The sequence below is a fragment of the Siniperca chuatsi genome, linkage group LG24 (genome assembly GCF_020085105.1).
Source record: "Siniperca chuatsi isolate FFG_IHB_CAS linkage group LG24, ASM2008510v1, whole genome shotgun sequence".
In the NCBI taxonomy this organism is placed as follows: Eukaryota; Metazoa; Chordata; class Actinopteri; order Centrarchiformes; family Sinipercidae; genus Siniperca; species Siniperca chuatsi.
This window is the reverse complement of record NC_058065.1, coordinates 3,376,455-3,397,293: the sequence shown is the minus strand read 5'-3', so window position 1 is coordinate 3,397,293 and position 20,839 is coordinate 3,376,455. Positions and strand designations below refer to the sequence as shown.

The following is a 20,839-nucleotide window of genomic DNA, read 5'->3' as shown; positions in this document are numbered from 1 at the left end:
TTTAAATGTTGGATAATATTTGCTTCCTAAAACTATCAGCAAACACTTAAAAATCCCAGATGATTCTGCAGGGGACCCAGAAGCTCCAGGCTTATCGTGTGTCAACTGGTTTGTGCTGATTAAATTTAAAATTAGTTTAAATATTAAATAATATGCACCATAAAATCACATTATTAATTTGACATGTTGATGGCCTTAAGGTGGGTCCTGCTTATCTGCTCATCTTGACAGCCTGTCTTGAAGAGGGTGCTCATGTCAAAATCTACTGTCATTATTTAAGTTTTGTGCTTTTCATGATGCATATTCCGAAATTAATTTGTTTTTAATCCAATGACCACATAGCATGCCTCGTGACAGGTATGGAAAAACTGTAGTCATTGCAGAACTGGAGGTTAGCGGGTAATTTTTTCCCCGAGGCAGTTTGTAAGATGAGATGCAACATTGTTTTCAAATTATGACACACATCTTTTTTTTTGATCACATGCTCAAAGGTCTACCAGTCTTTACAAAACATCTCTTAAATCACTTGTTATTTTAACTGAGTATGGATGAAGTGCATGCAGATTGTGTGACAGAGCAGTTAAAGCCCGCTAAGAGCTCGTTGCAGGATCAATCTGGGGCCGTCTGTCGGTCATGCACATAATCTCGGCCGCCACTGATGTGATTTTAATGAAACTTTGGGGAAACTGGAGAAAAGGGAAGTGCTACAGCTTCTGTTCGCATTTGGTTTATGTTTATTTGTCACTGGTTTAAAGTCTCCATCGTTATACCTGCAAAAGTTGTGGCTGTATAATTCCATTTCTGCTCCTTTTTGTTTCACTTTTTTATGTAAAATAATAGAAATGAAATGGATTTTCTTTTTATTCTGCCACTGCAGCACAAAGCAGCTCTACACGTCTTGGTCTGAAGGTTCACCTCAGTCTGACAGAGCGTAGGAGGACACGGTGACTGACTGCCAAATGCCTGAAACGTTGGATAAATATGTACATGCACCGTGGCTGTGTCATGGCGTAATATACAAACGTTTGCCAGTACAGGCAGAGTTAAGCAACAGGGGAAAGAAGGTGAACCTTCACCTGTAGACACCACCCAGCTAGAGTGACAAATTTACAATTTGTGCAGCCAAATCATGTGTTTTTACAATGTCAACCAACAGTGTTTTCACCAGATGTGACAGTGTAGTCCCGGGAAAAGCTCACAAATGTTTCAGTAAGAGCTTTTGTTTTGACCACCAGCATTTTAAGGCTATATTAGTAGAGTTGAAGTTTCATAAGATGTGTCCCAATTCGGGGTCTGGATCTCCTGAAGGACACAGCCCACCAGAGAGTGTCCTTCGGAGGACATGAAGGCCAAAATGAGCCTGTGTGTTCTCCGAAATAATTAAATTAGGAAAGACACCACAAGTGTGATGCTAAAGGCTTTATTTGAGAGATGACTTCGGTGTTGAACCCGTGAGTTTGATTGAGGAGAGAGCACAATAAACAGCAGCCAGTTGGAGAGCCGAAGACGGGGCCTTGACACCAGTGGTGGCGTGGCAAAGTGGCGAGAGACGAAACACTCAAGGTTGTTAAAATATCCCTCTGCTAAGACGCTCACTGGACGATAGAAAGCCTGCAGAGGGATGGCAAACTCTCCATAAGTGGTTCAGACCTCATCAGCTGCACGTTTAGCCTCCTGAAGCTGCCCTGCAACAGGTGACAAAGTGGTAAACAGGTAAAGTTCCCTCACACCTGAGAATATCAGAATCAGAATCAGAAATACTTTATTGATCCCCGAAGGGAAACTCTTTATTACAGCAGCTCGCCTTTACGTCAGTGCACACAGGAGAAAGTAAGCAAACAATATGATACACTATAAAACTATAAAAACTGTAAACACTATAAAAACAGGTCAGAAAATAAATTTAGTACCAGGTGGGTATAAGTATAAGATAAACTAAGTGTCAAGTACCAAGTGGGTTTACCGGGTGATGATGATAGTAAAGTATAGTAATACAATGTAACAAATGAGTAATAAGTAATGAGCAGAGGTGCATGTACTGTCGAGAGTAATGGAGGTATATAATATCGATAACAATAAATAAGAAAAACTAACATGGCAAAACTAATATTGCACGGGAGTAATACACAGAATATTGCACAATTTTCAATGATGGAAGATGGAGATGTAATGATCAATGTCCAGTTTAGTGACTTAGGGTCATACAGACTGACACTTAGAGGGAGGAGTTAAATAGTTTGATGGCCACAGGCAGGAATGACTTCCTGTGGCGCTCTGTGGTGCTTTTTGGTGGGATGTGTCCACACTCGGCCAGCTAAAATGAAAAAGCATGTTTTTGTCTCCGTTTTGGCCGTCAGTCCACACTGTGCTGCCATTTTTCACGCCAGAAAACTGAGCTTTGCCGTTGCGCCCTCTTTGCTTTGTGTAGATACCCTGTTGCCCCCAAGTTCACGTTGAGTACAGTGCAAACGGCCGATAAAGGGCAGCTTTATTACAAGGCCAGAAACCAAGAGACCAACCAGTAGTCCGATACTAGAATACTACCCCTAAAACACAACTTTATTGAGGAATAGAAACTGAAATAACAAAGCGCTAACAACTACATTTGTTCAGGAGGGCCCTTCTTCACAACAGGGCCTAAAGATAAAGTACCCACCTTTAGTTGATATTGTACTTTTAGTGTCGCAAGTTCCCAAACAAATTTGCAATTAATCAAGCCACCAAAACAAGGTGCAACCAGCTGTCATGCCGGACAACTGGCTAATAATATACCACATCCATAAAACTTCTATCATCTGTAATTAACTGTGATTAACAACACGTCTTGGCTGTTAAAGTAAAGAAACTGAAGCTTTCACACCTGACACCTTATTGGACACGTGAGAAGGTTTACTGGTTCCCAGTAAAGGGATTGGGGGACACTGGGTTCTCTAAGAATAAACCAGTGGTGTCGTCCTAATTCAGGCTAAAAGGACGCTGCACTTCTTGAAGACTGTGGGACATGTCATGAAATATCACAAGAGACTTTATTTGAATTTATTGCAGTGTTTATAAATGTACATGGAATGATTAATAGTATGGTAAATGTATTTATTTATTTAAATTTATTGGAAACGTAAATAGATTAATCCATATTATAGTAAATGTGTTATATTTGTAAATGCAAATAGACTTATTAATACCGTAGTAAATGTATTTATTTAAGTATCTGAATTTATTGTTTTTAATGTAAATAGATTAATCAATATTATTGTCAATGTATTTATTGATTTATTCATTTGAATTTATTGTAAATGTGTAAATGTAAATAGATTAAACAATATTATAGTCAGTGTATTTATTGATTTATTTGTAAACAGATGTATTAATGCTACAGTAAATCTATTATTATTATTATTATTTATTATTATTGATAAGCTATTTTATATGCAAATATAATCTAAAATCATTTAATACTGTAATCTAATAGGATGACAATTTAAAAAATCCTCCTTAAGGTCTGCCCGGATGGAATGCAGTTTTCCAGTCATTCCTCGCCTGCGGTGTCAGTCTCAGTTGGCCCACATTCGGACCACCTTAAATATTTCTGCTCTCGCGTTACAGCGACACACACACACACACACACGCTCAAACCGCAACGGGAGCGCGCGGCGGCAGCAGCAGCAGCAGCAGCAGAAGCCCTGTCAAATCACAACGGGGGAGGCGCACAGGCAGAGCACTTACATAAAGATCCTCCGAGGACTTTTTAGGCTCCTTTTAACGTCTAAAAGTCACGGTATTCGCCGTGATCCGGTGTGGAAATACGTAAACGTCGGGATTATGGAAAGTTGCGATAGTTTGCTAACGTCTGCCGGGCGTTTGGAGTAGCTAAAGACAACAAAAAGTCGTTATTTTTCGCCCCAGCTCAGATGCGCACGAGTAACGTTACGCTAAAGCAGCAGAGGACGGACGTTACGGGGATTTTACCGTCATTTTTCCGCTTTATATAGTCGTTTTCTTTCAAGGGATGTGATTCTTGAGAACACGTTTGGACCTGTTAACGTGTAACGTTACATAAAGCCCGGGATAAAGCCACTTATTTTTACATTTTGTTTTTTTTTTTAAACTTTGTTTGCTCTGAAGTCAGCATGCTGGCGAACACGGCGCTTTATGCGGCGAAGAAACGGAAGAAGCCGGTCCAGAAAATGTAAGTCAACAACCATAAACACGCTCAAATCCCTGTAATGTTCCGGTAATATCCCTACAGTATCTGTGTGTCTAAGAAGCGGGTATACAATGCTTTTATTGTACTTTATGATCCCCATGGTATGTCTGTAAAATTCACGTGATATTCCTGAATGCACCTTGAGTGTGTTTGTTGTACTTATACTGCAATACTTTTGTAATACTGCCTTTACAGAAACTTTGCTGTGGTGCAGCAGTGGCTTTATAATGACCATGACACATTTAACTTATGCATGATGCTTTTTTTAATGGAAATATAACGACTTTTTGATGCTTTTATTGCACTAAAACCAGTTTTAATGCATTCACACAGGTAATACTTGCAAGCTTTGCACCTTTATATACACTAAGGTGGTTACAGCTGTGCAAACATCTCCAGAACAGTCAGTCAGTATGAATTACAGCCTGTGTTACATGGTAATAAGAGTGTAGTAGGTTATAAGTTGCACTCTGTGTTTGCAATAGTAGCTACATTGTCCTTAGTTGAAGCCATAAGGCCATAAAGTCTATTTTCCCTGCTGTGGTTATGCAATGTTGGCCAGCCAGACCAAGGTAATGTGAAGTGCCGAAGTCCAACAACACTGCAAGCCTATCCAGCATGGAAAATAAAGAAAACTGTTGCTTCAGTATTATTTAAATCTAATTATACCATCTGAGACAGCTGGGCTTCCCAGACTGAGTCGTGGAAATGCTCTAAAACTTTAGAAACTCATTTTACTTATTACCTCTGAAGAAGCCCCTTCTGAGTTGAATTGGGATTTATTATTTATACTGAGTTTGTGTTTGAGTGTGCTCTGGAGGCGGGGAGGTTAACAGTGGAGCGAGTGAATCCCCACATCATTCAGATCATCATAACACCTTCGTATGTTTCTATTTTTGACTGAAGCAAATTATTATTTTAAGTGCATCTTGTTTGCTCCTGGATTCCCCTTTGAGGGCCTCAGACCACAGCTTGAGAACCACTGATGCATACGGTAGCACCAGAAAATCATTCTTCACGGTTGTATATACACTAGAAACATGCTCTTTGTACTAGGAGGTAGCCTTTTTGGACTACGTTTTATTTATTCTTTTTTATCACGGTGCTGAAATTGCTCAGTACGGACCTTTAATGGTTCTGTAAGGAACCCTTTATTAACGTTTTCTCTTGCACCGTGACACACTGATTTCTCACAGGACTTTTAGGGTCTTCGCACTTCTGTGCTGTGTCAGAAGTAATGCATATCATGATTTGTCCGTTTCAGGACCTGTTAGAACCCCTTCAAGGACCTCTGGAGGTCCTTGGACCCCAATTTGGAGCAAATAAAGACAGTGGTTCTTTAGGGTTGCACCAAAACAGAACCATTTTGGCTCCATAATGACACCACGAATCACTTTGAAGTGCCTATATCCTTGTACATTGGACCTTTAAGGTACTTTAAAGAACGTTTAAGGAAGGTTACAATCTACAGACCCTATTGACCCCTAACTGTTCTGTAAAGAACCCTTTGGAACGGCACAGCGTGCTCGGCACAAGACTCAGCGTGGCTCAAATTGATCCTTAATGGTTCAAAATTGACCTTTCTATGCATGGAACCATTAATAAAGATCAAATAGTTCTTCGTATGCCCTTAATAGAGTTATTGTTCTCAAAAGTTTCTTTATAAACACTTAACTGTGCAGGAAGGGACCTACTAGAGAGGCTCTCTAAAGCATGGTGTTCCACTGGTTCTTTATATGTTCTCAATGGTGCCGTAAAGAGGCCTTTATAGAGGTTTTCTAATGCATATTTAGAGCGGATCTTTTATGAACAATGTCCAAATTGTTCTTTAGAGACTTTTTAGAGATGTTCTGTCAAGCAGCATGCTCAAATGGTTCCTCTTAGACCCTTAATGGTGCTCTGAAGAACCCCTTAGACTGGTTACTTGATGCACCATGCACAAATGTTCTTCCAGAAACCTTTGACACTGCTGTAAAGAGCTATTCCTAAAAGTTCTCCAAGTAGCGTGGGAAGTACTTCATAGCACCACAAACGAAGGGTTCTTCCTAGAACCCTCACAGTGGTATAGCATCATGTTAAAATGGTTCTTCATAGACCTTTCATAACTTTTAAAGACCCTTAATGGTTCTGCAAAGAGCCTTTTAGAGAAGCCCCCTAAAGCACCATGCTCAAATAGTTTATTGTAGACCCTGTGGTGCAATAAAGAACCTATGCTCTCTAGGGCAACATGCTTGAATAGTTCATTTTAGACCCACCACAGTGCTGTAAGGAACCTTATAGAGAGGTTCTCTGAAGCTCCATGCTGAGATGTTTTTCCCTAGACCCTTCATGGTGCTGTGAGGAACCCTTTCAGAACATAAGAGCTGCTCTAAGCCACTGTGATTTTACCAGTTTGTGATTTTTAACTTTAACAAGCCAGACCGAGTGTTAACTGCTCCATACAGAACCACAGGCCCCACGAGCAGAGAACCACGGCAGAACCCTGCCAGAACCGCGGTTTTCGGTGCGTGTGTGTGTGTGTGTGTGTGTGTGTGGTACTACCTGCATTAATCATAATCAGGACGTGGAGCGAGAGCGCTCTCACGCAATGTTTCCACGAGGGAGGAGGGAGGGAGGGAGAATGGCGTAATCTGAGACTCGCTCTGTTTTCTCCTCCTCCTTCGACTGCCACAACATACTTTTTTCCTGTCTTTCCTTCTGTCTCTCTGTGTGTTTTTTTGGGGGGGTTGTTTCTTTCCTCCCTCCCTCAACACAAATTAACATAGTTCTGTGTCACGCAAACAGTTACATAAGTCTGCCATGTTCTCTCGGCTTTGGTTTTTTAGGAAAAGTTGCTCTCAGGGAGTTTATCTTTTCTTTTTGGGGGAAATGGTGTTGGTGGAGTGAGTTATGAGTGTGAGAGAGAGTCTGTTTAACCCACAGACGAGTCTCGAGGCGGCGAGACGGCAGTCTACCCTGAGGCAGTTTACCGTCATGTTTACACTGCATTGTAAAACTAGAACATTTAAATTTATGGTAATGTCTGTGTGTGTGTGTGTGTCAGAAGGAAAGACAGACGTTAGTCAGCTTCACAAAGTCACAAAACAAACACTTGATAGATACACTACATGGCCAAAAGTATGTGGACATTTGTACATCCATATGTGTTAGTTGAACATGTCTTTCCAAAACCATGAGCATTAATGTGCTCGAACAGCCTCCGCTCTTCTGGTTTCAGGCTTTCCACCAGTTGTTGGAGCCTGGCTGCAGGGATTGGCTCCCATTCAGCCACAAGAGCATTAGCGAGGTCCAACACTGATGTTGGTGCGATAACGTCTGGCTCTTAGTTGGCGTTCCAGTTAATCTCAAAGGCGTTGGATAGGGTTGAGGAGGTTAGGGATTGGTTTAGACTTTGGATCAAGTTAGTAAAATAGCTCAGTGGCCAACGAATCCCTCATCGAATCTGTCATTCCCTCTTAGAAAGAGGTAAAAGAGACGATCTGACGCTACAGGCATCTGCAAAGAAAAGAAAAAACTTGGTGACGTATACAAACGTGTGCAAACTCAGCAGCACAGACTGACCGGCCGAACATGGCGGATAACTTAAACGCTCCAAACTGTGGCTATACACTTAAACAAAGTCAACAAAACTATTGCCAAATGCAATATTTGCAGGAGAGTACTCACGTCAAAGGGGGGTGGACAACGCTTGCTTAAATATTTATCTACAATATTAACTTTAACATGAACTTTAGGTTTAAAGAGTGCACCGCTTTGTACCGCTGGTGCTACACCGTATTCTGTGACCCGTCAGGCAGAAAAATATGCGATTTATTTAGTTGATACTTGCTGAATGATAAAGTAGAATTTGTATTATTTCCACTGTGTTGTTTTTACTCCTGCAGCTGTAGCCGTGTTACGTTGCCCGCTCGCCCCGCTCTGGTTCTGGAGCTCATTCCCGGCCCCGCTCCCTGGCAGCATCCCCCCTCTGGGTCCCCCGCCCCGGGCCTGAAAACCTCCTCCGGAGAAGCAGAAGTTTGGCATTTTTGCCTGAAAAATGTCAAAATAGATGTTGATTAATTATCAGTCGATCCACTAATTGATTTATCAACAAAGCGCTTCAGCTGTAGTGTGTATACAGATTTTAAGAGTATTGGCAGTCACTTTATATTTAGGTGTTGAAATCAGTATTGGGAGACAAATAATTTGATCGGTGCTTCCCCCAGAAAATCATGAAAACAGCCAAGAGACCAAAAGTACATGAAAGTGTGTGGACAGGGGTGTCCACATACTTTTGGCTATATAGTGAGTTTTAAAGCAACACAACACTGATCAGCTTTATTTTAAGTTAAAAATCAAAAAGTTTAGGATTTTTTAACACCTCTATTGTAATAAACGGTGCATTTTAGACGTGCAAGGTTGTGTGTGTGTGTTTTTTTTGTTTAACTTTATCATGAAACAAATCACATTAGTGGACGGGCTCAGGCAGTGGAGCAGATTGTCCAGCATTTGTTATTTGTGTGGACAAATAACAAGCTGCTTTGGACAAAAACGTCTGCCAAATGAATGTAATGTACATTAGGTAAACACGTCTGTTGTCCCTTGTTATGAAGTGCTGCAGAGTTGTCGAACTTCATGAAAAGAAACATAAAAGAACTCGAAAAGTCAGCGTTTTTCCACAGTGGTATTCTGTTATGACGTTAAAATGTGGTACGTGCATGCGCTTGTGATTGTTTCAGCGTTTGCCTGCAGATGTATTCAAGTGCCATTTGATTTCTGTTTGACAGCAAAAACTGGAGCGACTGAACCAAACCCATCAGGAATGAAATGGTCAGATGTTGCTGCCGGTTCGATTCGATTGTTTTGTTTTGGTCGGATGTGATTTGGGCAGGGGTCGTGCTGATGCGTATGTGATGTGTTGCTGACTGGCCTGCTACAGTAGATGTACGCTCTCATGACTGACATGTGATGGACATCAGTTTCCCAACTTTCACTTCCTGGACGTTATGACACTGGTAAACTTTAAAATATCAAAACAGTGGCAGAGTAGTTTTCTGTTGATCGACTGCTCAATTAATCGAGTTATACTGTTACAGATTTTTATCCACACTGCCTATTACTGTAGAAAATAAATCACGTTAATAAAAGAGAGAAATAAAACTACAGTAAGTGCAGTTAAACATACTTTCCCTGAGTTTGTTACAGCACAAATTGCGCCCCCAAAATGCCCTACAAACTCAACCGTGTCAGTCTCAAAACCATAGGATCCTTATAATTTACGTAATATCACGTGTTAAGTAATTCTCAAAACTGTCAAGATGTTTATTATAATTTTTAAGGGGCCATGTTATTAATGCGTTGCTATCGTTTGTGAAGCCACATGTGGAGTGAAAATCGAAATTTAACAACAAAGCAATTCAAAGTGCTTTACATAAAATATAAAAACGACACATAAATAGCATTTAAAAACGAATGCAATGAAACAGAAGGTAAACGTACATTGCTGATGTCAACCCTGAACACTTTATTTTGGCAGTGATAAAATATGTCAAGTATTGGCACAGACACACTCGGCTACTGGTAGCTTCAATCCTGAAATATCGGCTCTGGTATCGACTTTCTGATCGACTTTCTGAAACTCCTCTCGTGCTCCCCCCCCCCCTCGTATCATAGCTCCAGCAGCGAACAGACGCCAACATCATATTTAGTTTCTTTTGTTCTGCAAAGGTGTCGTTGCCCCGTCGGAGACAAAGTGCCTTTGTGTGAACGCAGGGGAGTGTTTCTTCATGTCTAACAAAACCCCACACTCTTTCTCACACACACACACACACACACACACACATCTACACGCCCCTTCCAGGACAGATTTGGTAGATAAAGTGAGAAGCAACAACACTGGCCGCTCATTGTTCTTGCAGGGAGTTGTGCCGTCAGGAATGCGGCGATAGCCATCTCGCCTCGATTTCAGATATGTCGTGTTCTGGAGCATTATTGGAAGCAGATGTCTTATTTACAGGAGGGAGAGGGGGGGGGCTTCGTCAGGCCCAATGTCCACATTTTACACATTTAATGTTACTTACAGTCAGCTCATAGCCTTTCCCTCAGAGACGTTGTGCTTTTAACAGCTGGAAAAGGTCATCAGCATTACAAGAAAGTGATTTAAAGTGTGAAATCATACATTTGTAAGTAAAACTCCTGATTAGTTTGAACCAGTCCCGCCAGTCCATCCTCATATTTCCTTTGGGTATTTTTGTAAAACACTGGTTGTTATATTTAGTCTAAAAGCGATCTATTTCACACTACAGTTCAGGCATGAGGTTGTGCTGGGATTTTAGCAGCATTTTTAAAGAGCAGTTAACCTGTGAAATTGTACATTTACTGATTAAGAACTTCACCCTTTGTCCTGCCACTTATACCAGACTGCTTCTTATATTTCAAATATTTAACATATTTCACAGTAGGGTACGCTGCAGTCGAGGCATGAGTTGTTCTTCCTCTTAATGTTATTTTTAGTGGCATTTTGTTCCTTTTTTAGAGCAGTTAACCAGTGAAATTATACATTTGTAGATAATAACTTCACTCTGTGTCCAGCCAGTCTTTCTTGGGATTCCTATTTTTTTTTACCACATTAATCTAAATTTAACATATTTCACAGTAGACTACTCTTGCAGTTCAGGCATGAGTTGTTCTGCCTCTTAATATTATTTTTAGGGTAATTTTGGTCATTTTTAAAAGCAGTTATCCTGTTAAATCATACATTTGCAGATAAGAACTTGAGTCTTTTTCCAGCCATTACATCCTGACATTCCTTTTGAGTATTTGTTACGGGACTGGTTGTTTTATTTCATCTAAATTTAACATATTTTATAGTAGTTCTGCCTGATAATGTTATTTTTAGGTGCATTTCAGTCCTTTTCCTGAGCAGATCACCTGTCAAATTATACATTTGCTGGTTAAAAACTTCATCCTCTGTCCTGCCAGTTGTTCTTTACATTCCTTTAGAGTATTTTTCACACACTGGTTGTTATATTTAATATAAAATTAACACATTTTACAATAGGCTACCTTACAGTCGAGACGTGAGAAGGTTTTGGTCCTTTTTGAGAGCATTTAACCAGTGAAATCACACATAAAAACTTAACTCTGCCAGGTCAGACCGTCGTCACATTCCTTTTTTCGTATATTTTACCACACTGGTTGTTATATTGAATCTATATATGTACATCATAAGTTTTAGATGTCCTGTTGTTGTTTCCTGCAGAAGGCAGAAGCTGGGGTTCATTCTGGTGATAAGATTTAGGACTTTGGTGCATTTTGCCAGTGAGCCCAAATGTTCCAGCAAATAAACCTAAGAGCTGACATTATGGGTAATTTGGATAGTTGGTATTGATTAAGGTGGTGATATTTTTAGTGCAGTGTAGTCACACAAGATACAGTAGGTGTCATTTCCCTTTCCATGATGTAATTTAAAGGTTGTAAGCCTACATATGTCTATACATATGCTTTTTCCCCCGTTTGCTTGCTTTCTGTTTTTGCTTTAGATGAATGATGATATCCTATCAGAAGAGCCAGGGTGTGATGGTGGAGTCCCGGAATAGCTGTTCCTGTAATGTAGAGTCTGAACACAACAAGGGATGCCTGTTTACCCATTTGGGAATTGATCACTGATTCCAAATGCCGTCCCTTTCGACCCCTGTGCCTTGCTCTTTATTAGTTCTTTATGCCGGTAATGTTCAAGTTGTTCAGTTATAGGTAAACGTAAGGTGTACGCGCTAGAAGGTTATATTGTTTATGGTTTCTGTCGGAAGTTTCAGAGCAGAGTGCGTGAAGTGTTTGACCATGGTTTCGGGACTGTCTGTTGTTGTCGTGCATACTCCTGGTTTGGATATCAAGTCTCTTTCAGTGTTTTTGTTGTCTTTTTTGATTGCATTCATCCGGGCAGTGAGTATTTCAGCTCTCATTCTCTTTGGAGATCTCCTGTTTGGTGGTAAGTGAACTCCAGACTCGTCTTCAAGTCTTTGACCTCGTTATGAAGCAAGAAAAAACATCTAGTTTTTTATTTATTGACTCCAGAACACTGACATATCAATATATCAGTGTTCATCAGGTCGTCGGTGTCGGTGGATGAATCTGTTTGTTTCCCCTTTTGGCCGGTTTGTTGTTATCCTCTTCTATTACGCACTCGTAGTAGTATTGGTCAGTGAAATCCGCCACTGATATACTGTGTTGTTCTGAGCTAACTATCACCGATATTAAAAGCCACCAATGGCAAGAAATTGTGTTTGTTTGCTTCCTGTTTCTGTTCACATGTGAGACATTTTGGTCCTAGTTTGGGCTGTTTTGTTGAACTATAAAATAAAGCATTTGCTTGCTAGATGTTAGCTAGGATAGATGCTCCAAAAACTTTGTAGCACAAAGATTAGTTTCTTTTTCACTGCTGGAAAGAGAAGCTTCTCTGTCCTCAAGCAACCTATTTCCCCACTCTTGTCGAGGTTCCTCTTTGGTATAGTTCTTGTTGCTGAAGTGTGTTTGTGTGTTATGTTTTCTGCAACTTCAGCTGCACATTTTGACACTTGAAGTAAACAGGAGGTTAAAAGGTCAAAGCCAAAGTGCCTAGAAAGTATGCAGGTGCACACAAACACTCAGAGTTAGCATCACGATTGGCCTCACCTGACCTAAAATCCCCAGCGGAGTCATCAGCAGGAACATCTGAACCTGATTTAACTTGAAAACCAGCAGGCATGCAGCTGCTCTGTGTGAGGCCGACCTGTAACTGGAAGGTCACAGGTTCCATTCCCACAACAACCAGATGCTCTGCTAAAGTGTCCCTGAGCAAGACGCTGAAGTTCAAATGTTGTTTATTAGCGCTGCAGCTAATGATTCATTTTGCTATCTGTTAAACTGCAGAAGACTTTGTCATTTAAATGATTCATTTTTTGGCCTAAAAATGTCAGAAAATAGTAAAATATACCCGTCACAAGTTCCCAGAGCCAAAGGTGACATCTTTAAATAGCTTTTTTTGTCTTAGTTCAAAATCCCAAAATATTCAGTTTACTATCATGTAAGACAAAGGATCGAACCAGCACTTTTTGCTAAAAAAACAACTTAATTTATTAACAGTTGTAGCCTATTTATTTTATTTTCTGTTCAACTAATCGGCTAATCATTTCAGCTTCGTTGTTCGTATGAATGTGTTACAGGTTTCCAGCTCAAATTGAAATGACTGCCAGTGTGATATGTTTCTTCATCTCAGTTGTCTTTCAGAGTGAATTTTCTATAACAAACGCTGTCTAAATATTATAAATGTAAGCCTAAAAGTTTATTTTTGACTGTGGAAATAGTAGCCTGACAAAACAGTATCAAATCAAGGTCTACTTACTAGCTTTTTGTGGAGCTCTCAGCCGCCTTCATCAGCTGAGTTTGGTCAGTCATGGGGACGGATCTGTTGACATTTCATCCATAACACTTCTTGTCCATGTTGGCTTAAAGTTCATCTCTATCCACTGATGAAGACTATGTGATACAGTTGAAATGTCCAGGAAAAAGCTAGTAAGTGAACCTCGAGTTGGGACTGCTTTGTTAGACTACTATTAACTCCTACGCCTGTATTTATAACATTTAGACAGTGTTTGTTTAACAATATTTACCCTGAAAGACAAATATATGCTAAATTGAAGAAAGCTGGAACCTTGCTCAGGAGCAGAGGGAAGTAATTCCTCCACTCTAAAGATTTGAACCAGCATCCTTTCTGCCCTTTGTTGGCGTCATTTTGCAGACGATAGCTGGTTGTTTGGCTTCATTTTGGGCTGTGACTGACAAGATAGAGTGGTGGAAGAGTGTTGGTTCAAGGATTTATTGACGCAAAAATCAGTCACAGCAAGTGGAAAGAAGAAGTAGACGTACAGTACGCGTTTCGCAGTTGTGTGACACATTGATAAGAATTACTGAGCAGAACTTGTTTCTATTCTGATCAGTTTCCTCATGACGTTAACGGACAGAAGAAGAAGTCTCTTGTTGTTCTCTGTGCTGATTGAATGAGCCGTAGAGATTTGGAAAACTGATTCAAAATCTAAAAAATATTTAAAAAATGCGCAACAAACTGACGAATGTGCAAATCACCACAGCGCTCCTTAAACCTGTTCTGGATGAATACAAGTGAGCCAAAATCAAACGAGAGGCATCTCCAGGGCCGGTTTGGGGTGCTCCACAGCTCGACACCTTATCTGAGAAAAATAAAAAGCCCCTCTGTACAGCGAGGGTCTGGTTTGAGTTACAGACGAGAAGCCGCCGGGTTTACCGGCGGTCACCGGAGTTCATTTACAGATACAGAGCTGCTTTCTGCTGCGGCGCTTCATCTGGCCCGACGGCGCTGACCTGCAGCCAAGCAGCCTGAGCGATCAGGGTTTATTTACCTCTTTACACAAGTTCAAACAAAACGATCTGTCTTATCAAGCCAGTGTGAGGAGCAGTAGTATTAGGGCAGTTATGGATATACAAATATTATTAGACTGAAGCTGGCAGTAGCAATTTTGCAACATGTTGCTCGGTATTGCAGGAAACACTTTTTTTGCATACGTTTTACTGTTTCAGAAATGAAGAATATGTGAAATGAGTTGCTTTTACTGGCGACAACTTGTGAACTTGTGAATGTGTCAGCTTGGGCTGCAACTAGCAATTATTTTCTAGTTAATAGTTGCCATTTATTTTGTCTATAAAATGTTAGAAAGCAAATGCCCGTCTACAAATTGCTTGTTTTATTTGACCAACTGTCCAAACCCAAAATATATTCACTTCACCATATACAGTATTACCAAGAAAATCACATTTTAGAGGGTGGAACCAGCGAATGTATTTGTGCAGCCCAATTAAGTTTCTTAAGTAGACCATCATATAAGAATAAAACAACTTATTTAGTTTTTCCTTCTTTCAGGATGGAAAAAAGCATTTAGACCATCATGAGACACTTAAAACTCTTCAGACTGATGAAGCACTGGAATAACTGAAGAATTAACTTATGGCTAAATTAATAAATAAGATGCACAAAGAAAATTAAACATCCTGTCAGGTTTTCCAGCCTGTTTTTCTGTCCTTGTGGTCATGCAGGAAGAGTCAGTGGTACGATGGAGGTATATTTTATCCCCAGTCCAACCCTACTAAAGTTCATTCAGACTCTAAAGTCAGTGGGATATTGCAGGTACAAGAATCTGATCTTTTACCTTTCAATTTCATGTTTTGTGTAAATAAATGGGACATTTTCGAATCTCATTTAGGAAGGGAAACTCTTCATTTCCTCTCACTCAGTGTATTTGTAAACTGAAGTGCACAAAGCACTTCAACGTTCACCCTAGTCTGGATCATTTTTTGCTGTTTTTTAGTCTTGTTGACAGAACAAGAGTTGAAAACACACAGGTGATAAACAAGTCCTGGAACAGGTGACATCAGGCTGCTGACCTGGTTCCCATGTCAACAGCGGATCAGGCAGGTAGCTTGTTGCTGTGCCTCTGGAGAGCCGAGGTGGTCCGGGCGCCGTTATTTTCCACTCTGTAAACCTTTTAATCCCCAGCATTCAGCAGCTGTGAGGGAAAACAACTCGGTCTGTGTGGACGTGAATTTGAATTGATTAGTGTGATTACATGAAAAAATAACAGTGAAGGAAGACAGTGAAGATTAAGAGGATACCAACCTAATTAACTTAGTTTGAAGAAGTTTTAAAAGAATCAGCTTTCTTTTAGAAATGCAGCCGCATTAATGCTGCTTCCAGTACTTAAACACCAAACCCTGATCACCTGGCAGCTCTGTATACTGTCAGTAGCCAAGTTTCCATGCAAATGTAGACATGACTGTTTTTCGAATTTCTACTCCAAAGGAGCAAAGTGTAATAACTATTCATTAATGAAGTATTCTTAAATTTGGACTGTTTTAAGAGACGTTTTTAAGTAGAGCTCATAAACATCAACATTAAATGAATCGGCAACTATTCTGCTAATAATTCGCTGGTTCTCAAATGTGAACATTTGCTGTTTTTCTTTGTCTTGTTACATTATAAATGGAATATCTGTAGGATTTGTACTGATTGTCCAAAAAAACAAGCACTTTTGAAGATGTCACCTTGAATTTCTGACATTTTATAGACTTAACGATTGATCGCTAATCGTTAGTTGCAGCCCTTTGTAAAAGTGGCACCAGTGTCTTAACATTTTTGGTTGCAGGAGCATAAACAACACCAAATGATATTTTCCCTTTTGCCAGCGCCATGTGTCTCTCCTGCTGCGTGTTGTGGTCTTCAGTGTCACATCTCTGGTGCGTTATCTGTGTGTCATCTCAATTTATCCCAGCTGCTGTTGCACTGATGCGCACACACACGTCAGTACACAGAACACATTTAGCCTCAAGCTTGTTTGTAAAACTCTTCATGACCTTTCTGAATCACAAACTCAAGCTTTGACTCTCGAGAGAAACCGACCTTTCCAAAAAGGGAAGGAGTTGGGATTTGGAAAAAGTTTTCGGAGCTGCTTCTTCAATTTTCTATCCTAGAGTGTCTATGATCCTCTGTCAAGCTTCTTTTTAAAATCACGTTGCTAATTTCCGATACTTCCTAAAATAACCTTCTTAGTCTTGTGTTTTACTGATGTCTTCTTTCTGTATCCGCAGCCCCAAACCGCCACCTCCCGATGGCGTCAAGTCAAACCCATCCAAACGCCACCGCGACCGGCTCAACGGCGAGCTGGACAAGCTCACCAGCCTGCTGCCCTTCACCGAGGACATCAGGGCTCGGCTGGACAAGCTGTCTGTGCTCCGCCTCAGCGTCGGGTACCTGAAGGTCAAGAGCTACTTCAATGGTCAGTGTCCAGATTTGTCTTTCAGGGTTTCCAGCAGTATTTTATAGCAGATGCGGGCCACCTCGCGAAAGGCTGCTAATGTCAGAAAAGTTTATACATTTCTAATATAAACCTTTAACCTTCCAGGAAAAAGAGTCATTCAGATGCAGGCGACTTTTACATTAATGTTCCTTAGGGCTTTATTCAGACATGACATTTACAGTAAGTGTGTGAGTAGGTGTGTGAGAGGATGCAGTATCACTGCTGGGAAAAGGCTGCATCACAACTTATTTTGCTGTCAAAGCCTTCATTTATGACCCTTCTCCTCTCTTCTCCTCCTTTAAAATTTTCTCACCACTTTCATGAAATTTCCTAATTGTTTGGATAGAGAATTCTGCCTACTTTATAAAGGTTGACACTATGCAAGTACAGAATGACGTCAGGTTAAGTTGGAGTTTCAGTTGGGCTGTATATAAAGCGTTTTCCTGGATATTCATGTATGTATACAGACCCTGGCGGTCCGATCTGGTAAGATGGCTGTCGTGACTTATGTAAAAGTGATTTGGCCGACACGTTAAATTGCCATCACAGAGGTGTCTGGAAATGGCTACATATTTAAACTTAACGCTGACACATCATCATCTTTTAAGTTGATGTGGCGAACCGAGCAACATTATGATTCATTTGGAGTCGTGTTTGTGGCCACCTCATGAATGTCAGTCCAATATCCTGTCTGTTAGCTCTGTTTTTGGTCTCCACCAGCTCCTGAGGGAAATATCTGGCTCTTTAGCTGCTAAATGTGTTCACCAGCTAGTCTCTAACTGTGTCTGTCTGCTGTTTGCTGCTGAGCAGGTAGCGTACAGTGGGTTTTTACAGCTTTTTCTCTGAAAGCGATGCTATGAGGCTGAACCAAAACAGTAAAGTTGCAGCCGGACAGCTAAACAATGAGAAGTATAGATTAATCTGGTAATTCTCTCTAAGTTCATCACTACGAGCGACACCTTTCAGGTCGTCGCATTGTCATTTAATACATTGTTATTGTAAAAATATAGCTGCTTTAATGAGTGTGGCATATCACAATGCGGGGAAAACTGTGTTTATCTGTCAAAGGCTCAGTCAGTCACAATTAGGTCGGGATGTTTGAGGAAAAACTCACCAGAGAGTTAATAGTTACCTAAGTTGGACACACATTTTTTGGAAAGCATGAAATTAGTTTTTTTATTAGTTCCAATGAAGTAGTTCTGTAGATTATCCATCTTTTGATTAAGTCATGTTAGTAGGTCATATGACATGAGAATATATTTGTAGGCAGATTTTGTGTGTGTACTAGAAACCCAGTTTATGGAAACTCCACTAAAATACATTCAACCAATCAAACACACTAGAGAAAACTGTTTATTCTAAGCCTTTTTTTAACCAGGTTTAGTCCCATTGAGTGCCCTAAACAAGACGAAGAAGCATGGATACAAACATAACAGTGTCAAACTTCCTGTATGTATTGAGCTGAGAGATGCCAGTCTTGCCTCAATTTTGCTTTGGCTGAAACTGGAAGTAGATCATTTCATTAAAATGGTTAAAGGGCAAATGTCTAGACTGCAATCAAATTCTAACATTCACACTCATGCATTCATTTTCATACACACTTGAAGCTGATTTCCAGTGTTTTCTTACATTCACCAATAGCACAAGCAACCAGAAGTTAGAAAGGAAGGGTATCTGTGGTCAGATTTCACAGCACCAGAGACAATGCAAAAATACAGTATTTTTGGTTTTTAACTTAGAATAATGTGGAAGGAAGTAGAATAAATGCTTTTAAAGTAACATTTGGGACTTTGAATATCCAGCATGGTTAAAAGCATTCCCAGCCTGCTGTTTGTTTTCCAAATGTTACTGTTAATCTCTACAACAATTACAGAGAAGTACTAGAAGAAGAAATGAGGATAGTGGTGGAAGGATTTGTTTTATAAGAGCAAACACTCTAGCCTCCTTTTTAAAAGACAAATCTCTCCATTGTGGATCAGTAGATTATTAAAAAAAAGTCAATTCTGCCCTATTTCTGTCAACATGTCGCAGGGAAACTTGAAGCTCAATAAGGTTATTCCAGTTTGCAGCGAGCTTCCTCATATTGTTCTGCTGCCTCGTTTGAAAATAGCAGCGATTAGATCCAGACCGCCTGAAAAACAAGGTTCCTATTTACGGTAAAGGGAGGAGGGGGCGTGTGGTCATCACCAGCTGAGAGGCTATATCAGTGCAGGACTGTGAAATTTGGCCCTTCTGGCTTACCGTATATTTGGAGCCGACCTCCAAAGCATATTAGAGTACACCTGCTCTGTGCTGTAGGCTAAAATGCTAATGTACACAATGTATGTTCAGAGTGTGTGGATGTACTGTACATGATGTGCTGTGTATACTGTGCAGTAAGTAAACAGTGGTGTACCTAAGCACATTTACTGCTGTACTGTGCTGTACTTGTACTTTACTTGAGTTTTTCCATTTTATGCTGCTGTCTACTTCTACTCCACCACACCTCAGTTACTGGTTACTTTTTACATATTTAGATTCATACAAAATATAACTAATATTCAGCAACAATCAACAAATAAATTATGATGTATTATTATAGATTAAGCTACCCGGCAGTATATAAAGTAGTTAAAATTAGCCAGCTACAATATTGTGCAATAGTGATGCTGATACGTCAATAATTATAATCCAATGATATGATATTTATTTATTCTGAAATGGGCCATAATGCATAATGAGAACTTTTACATTTGGAACCTAAATAAAGTTTGATGCTAATACATTTGTATTTTTACTTGAATTCAAGATTTTTACTTGTAACAGAATATTTCCACACTGTGGCATTGCTGCTGTTAATTTACTAAAAGATCTGAATACTTCTTCCACCACTGTAAACAGAATATCTTTGGGTTTTTAACTGTTGGTCTGACAAAATAAGCATTTTGAAGACGTCACCTTGGGTTCTCTGAACGTGTGATAGGCATTTTTTACTTTAGAACAAATAATCATTGATTACCCGAATAGTTATTATTACATTTTTTGTTGTTATTTTCTGGTTTACATATAACAGGACAACAAATAACGGAAGTGAAACAGAGGAGACAGGAGAGATAAAGAAGTTGGAGGCTTATCCAATGGATTAATAACTATTAAAACTAATACAAAAGGACAATCTCTACATCATCTCTTTATAATAGTTATTTGGCTAACACTAAAAAGTGTGCCAAAAAGTACCTATCAGTTAGTGGACAGTCCATGAAATGCAGAAAACTGCAGCTCTTGCTTATTGGTTTCTAGCTGCGACTCTTGGTTGGTGTGGCATTGTTTTTGTTTGCTGCTGGGTTACAAATATCATTACAAATATAAAAAAAAACTTAGCCGAATGAAGCTAATGGCACCAACCAACAAACCGTATGAGAGTCTGTGTTATCGTGGACTATCTATCTTTATCAGATTTTATTTTCGATTAAATTGCTAATGGAATTCTGAATGTAGCTGGCAAGGAATTATAAAAGTCCTTAAAAACAAACCCATCCTAACAGAACAGGAGAGGCCAGGCTTAGTAAATGTTTATATAACCAAACATATTTCAAATTTTGTAAGATAAATCTGTATTCACTACTCAGTTGGTTAATACGATTTGAGCATCTCATCATTTTAAGAAAGTTCTCACCAGCTGTAACTGACACAAACAATAAATTCTCCCAACACAAAGCAGTAAAGAAGGTAATCAGAGCACAGATCCAACAGAAACGTCTAGTGAGGAGGTGATATATCACCAGTCCTGACTATTGAAATAATAAAACTGCTCTAG

The 20,839-nt window shown here is 39.9% G+C and overlaps 1 protein-coding gene across 1 annotated transcript in view; it reads left to right on the top strand.

Annotated features, from left to right (window-relative positions):
* The first annotated feature begins 3,645 nt into the window (after nt 1–3,645).
* Nucleotides 3,646–20,839, top strand: part of LOC122871793 (aryl hydrocarbon receptor-like) — a 91,918-nt gene continuing 74,724 nt past the window's right edge. Inside the window, exons 1-2 of the mRNA XM_044187179.1 lie at nt 3,646–4,186; nt 16,835–17,022. Of these exons, the coding sequence (XP_044043114.1) occupies nt 4,128–4,186; nt 16,835–17,022 (247 nt within the window). The 5' untranslated portion in view covers nt 3,646–4,127. The remainder of the gene's footprint in view (nt 4,187–16,834; nt 17,023–20,839) is intronic.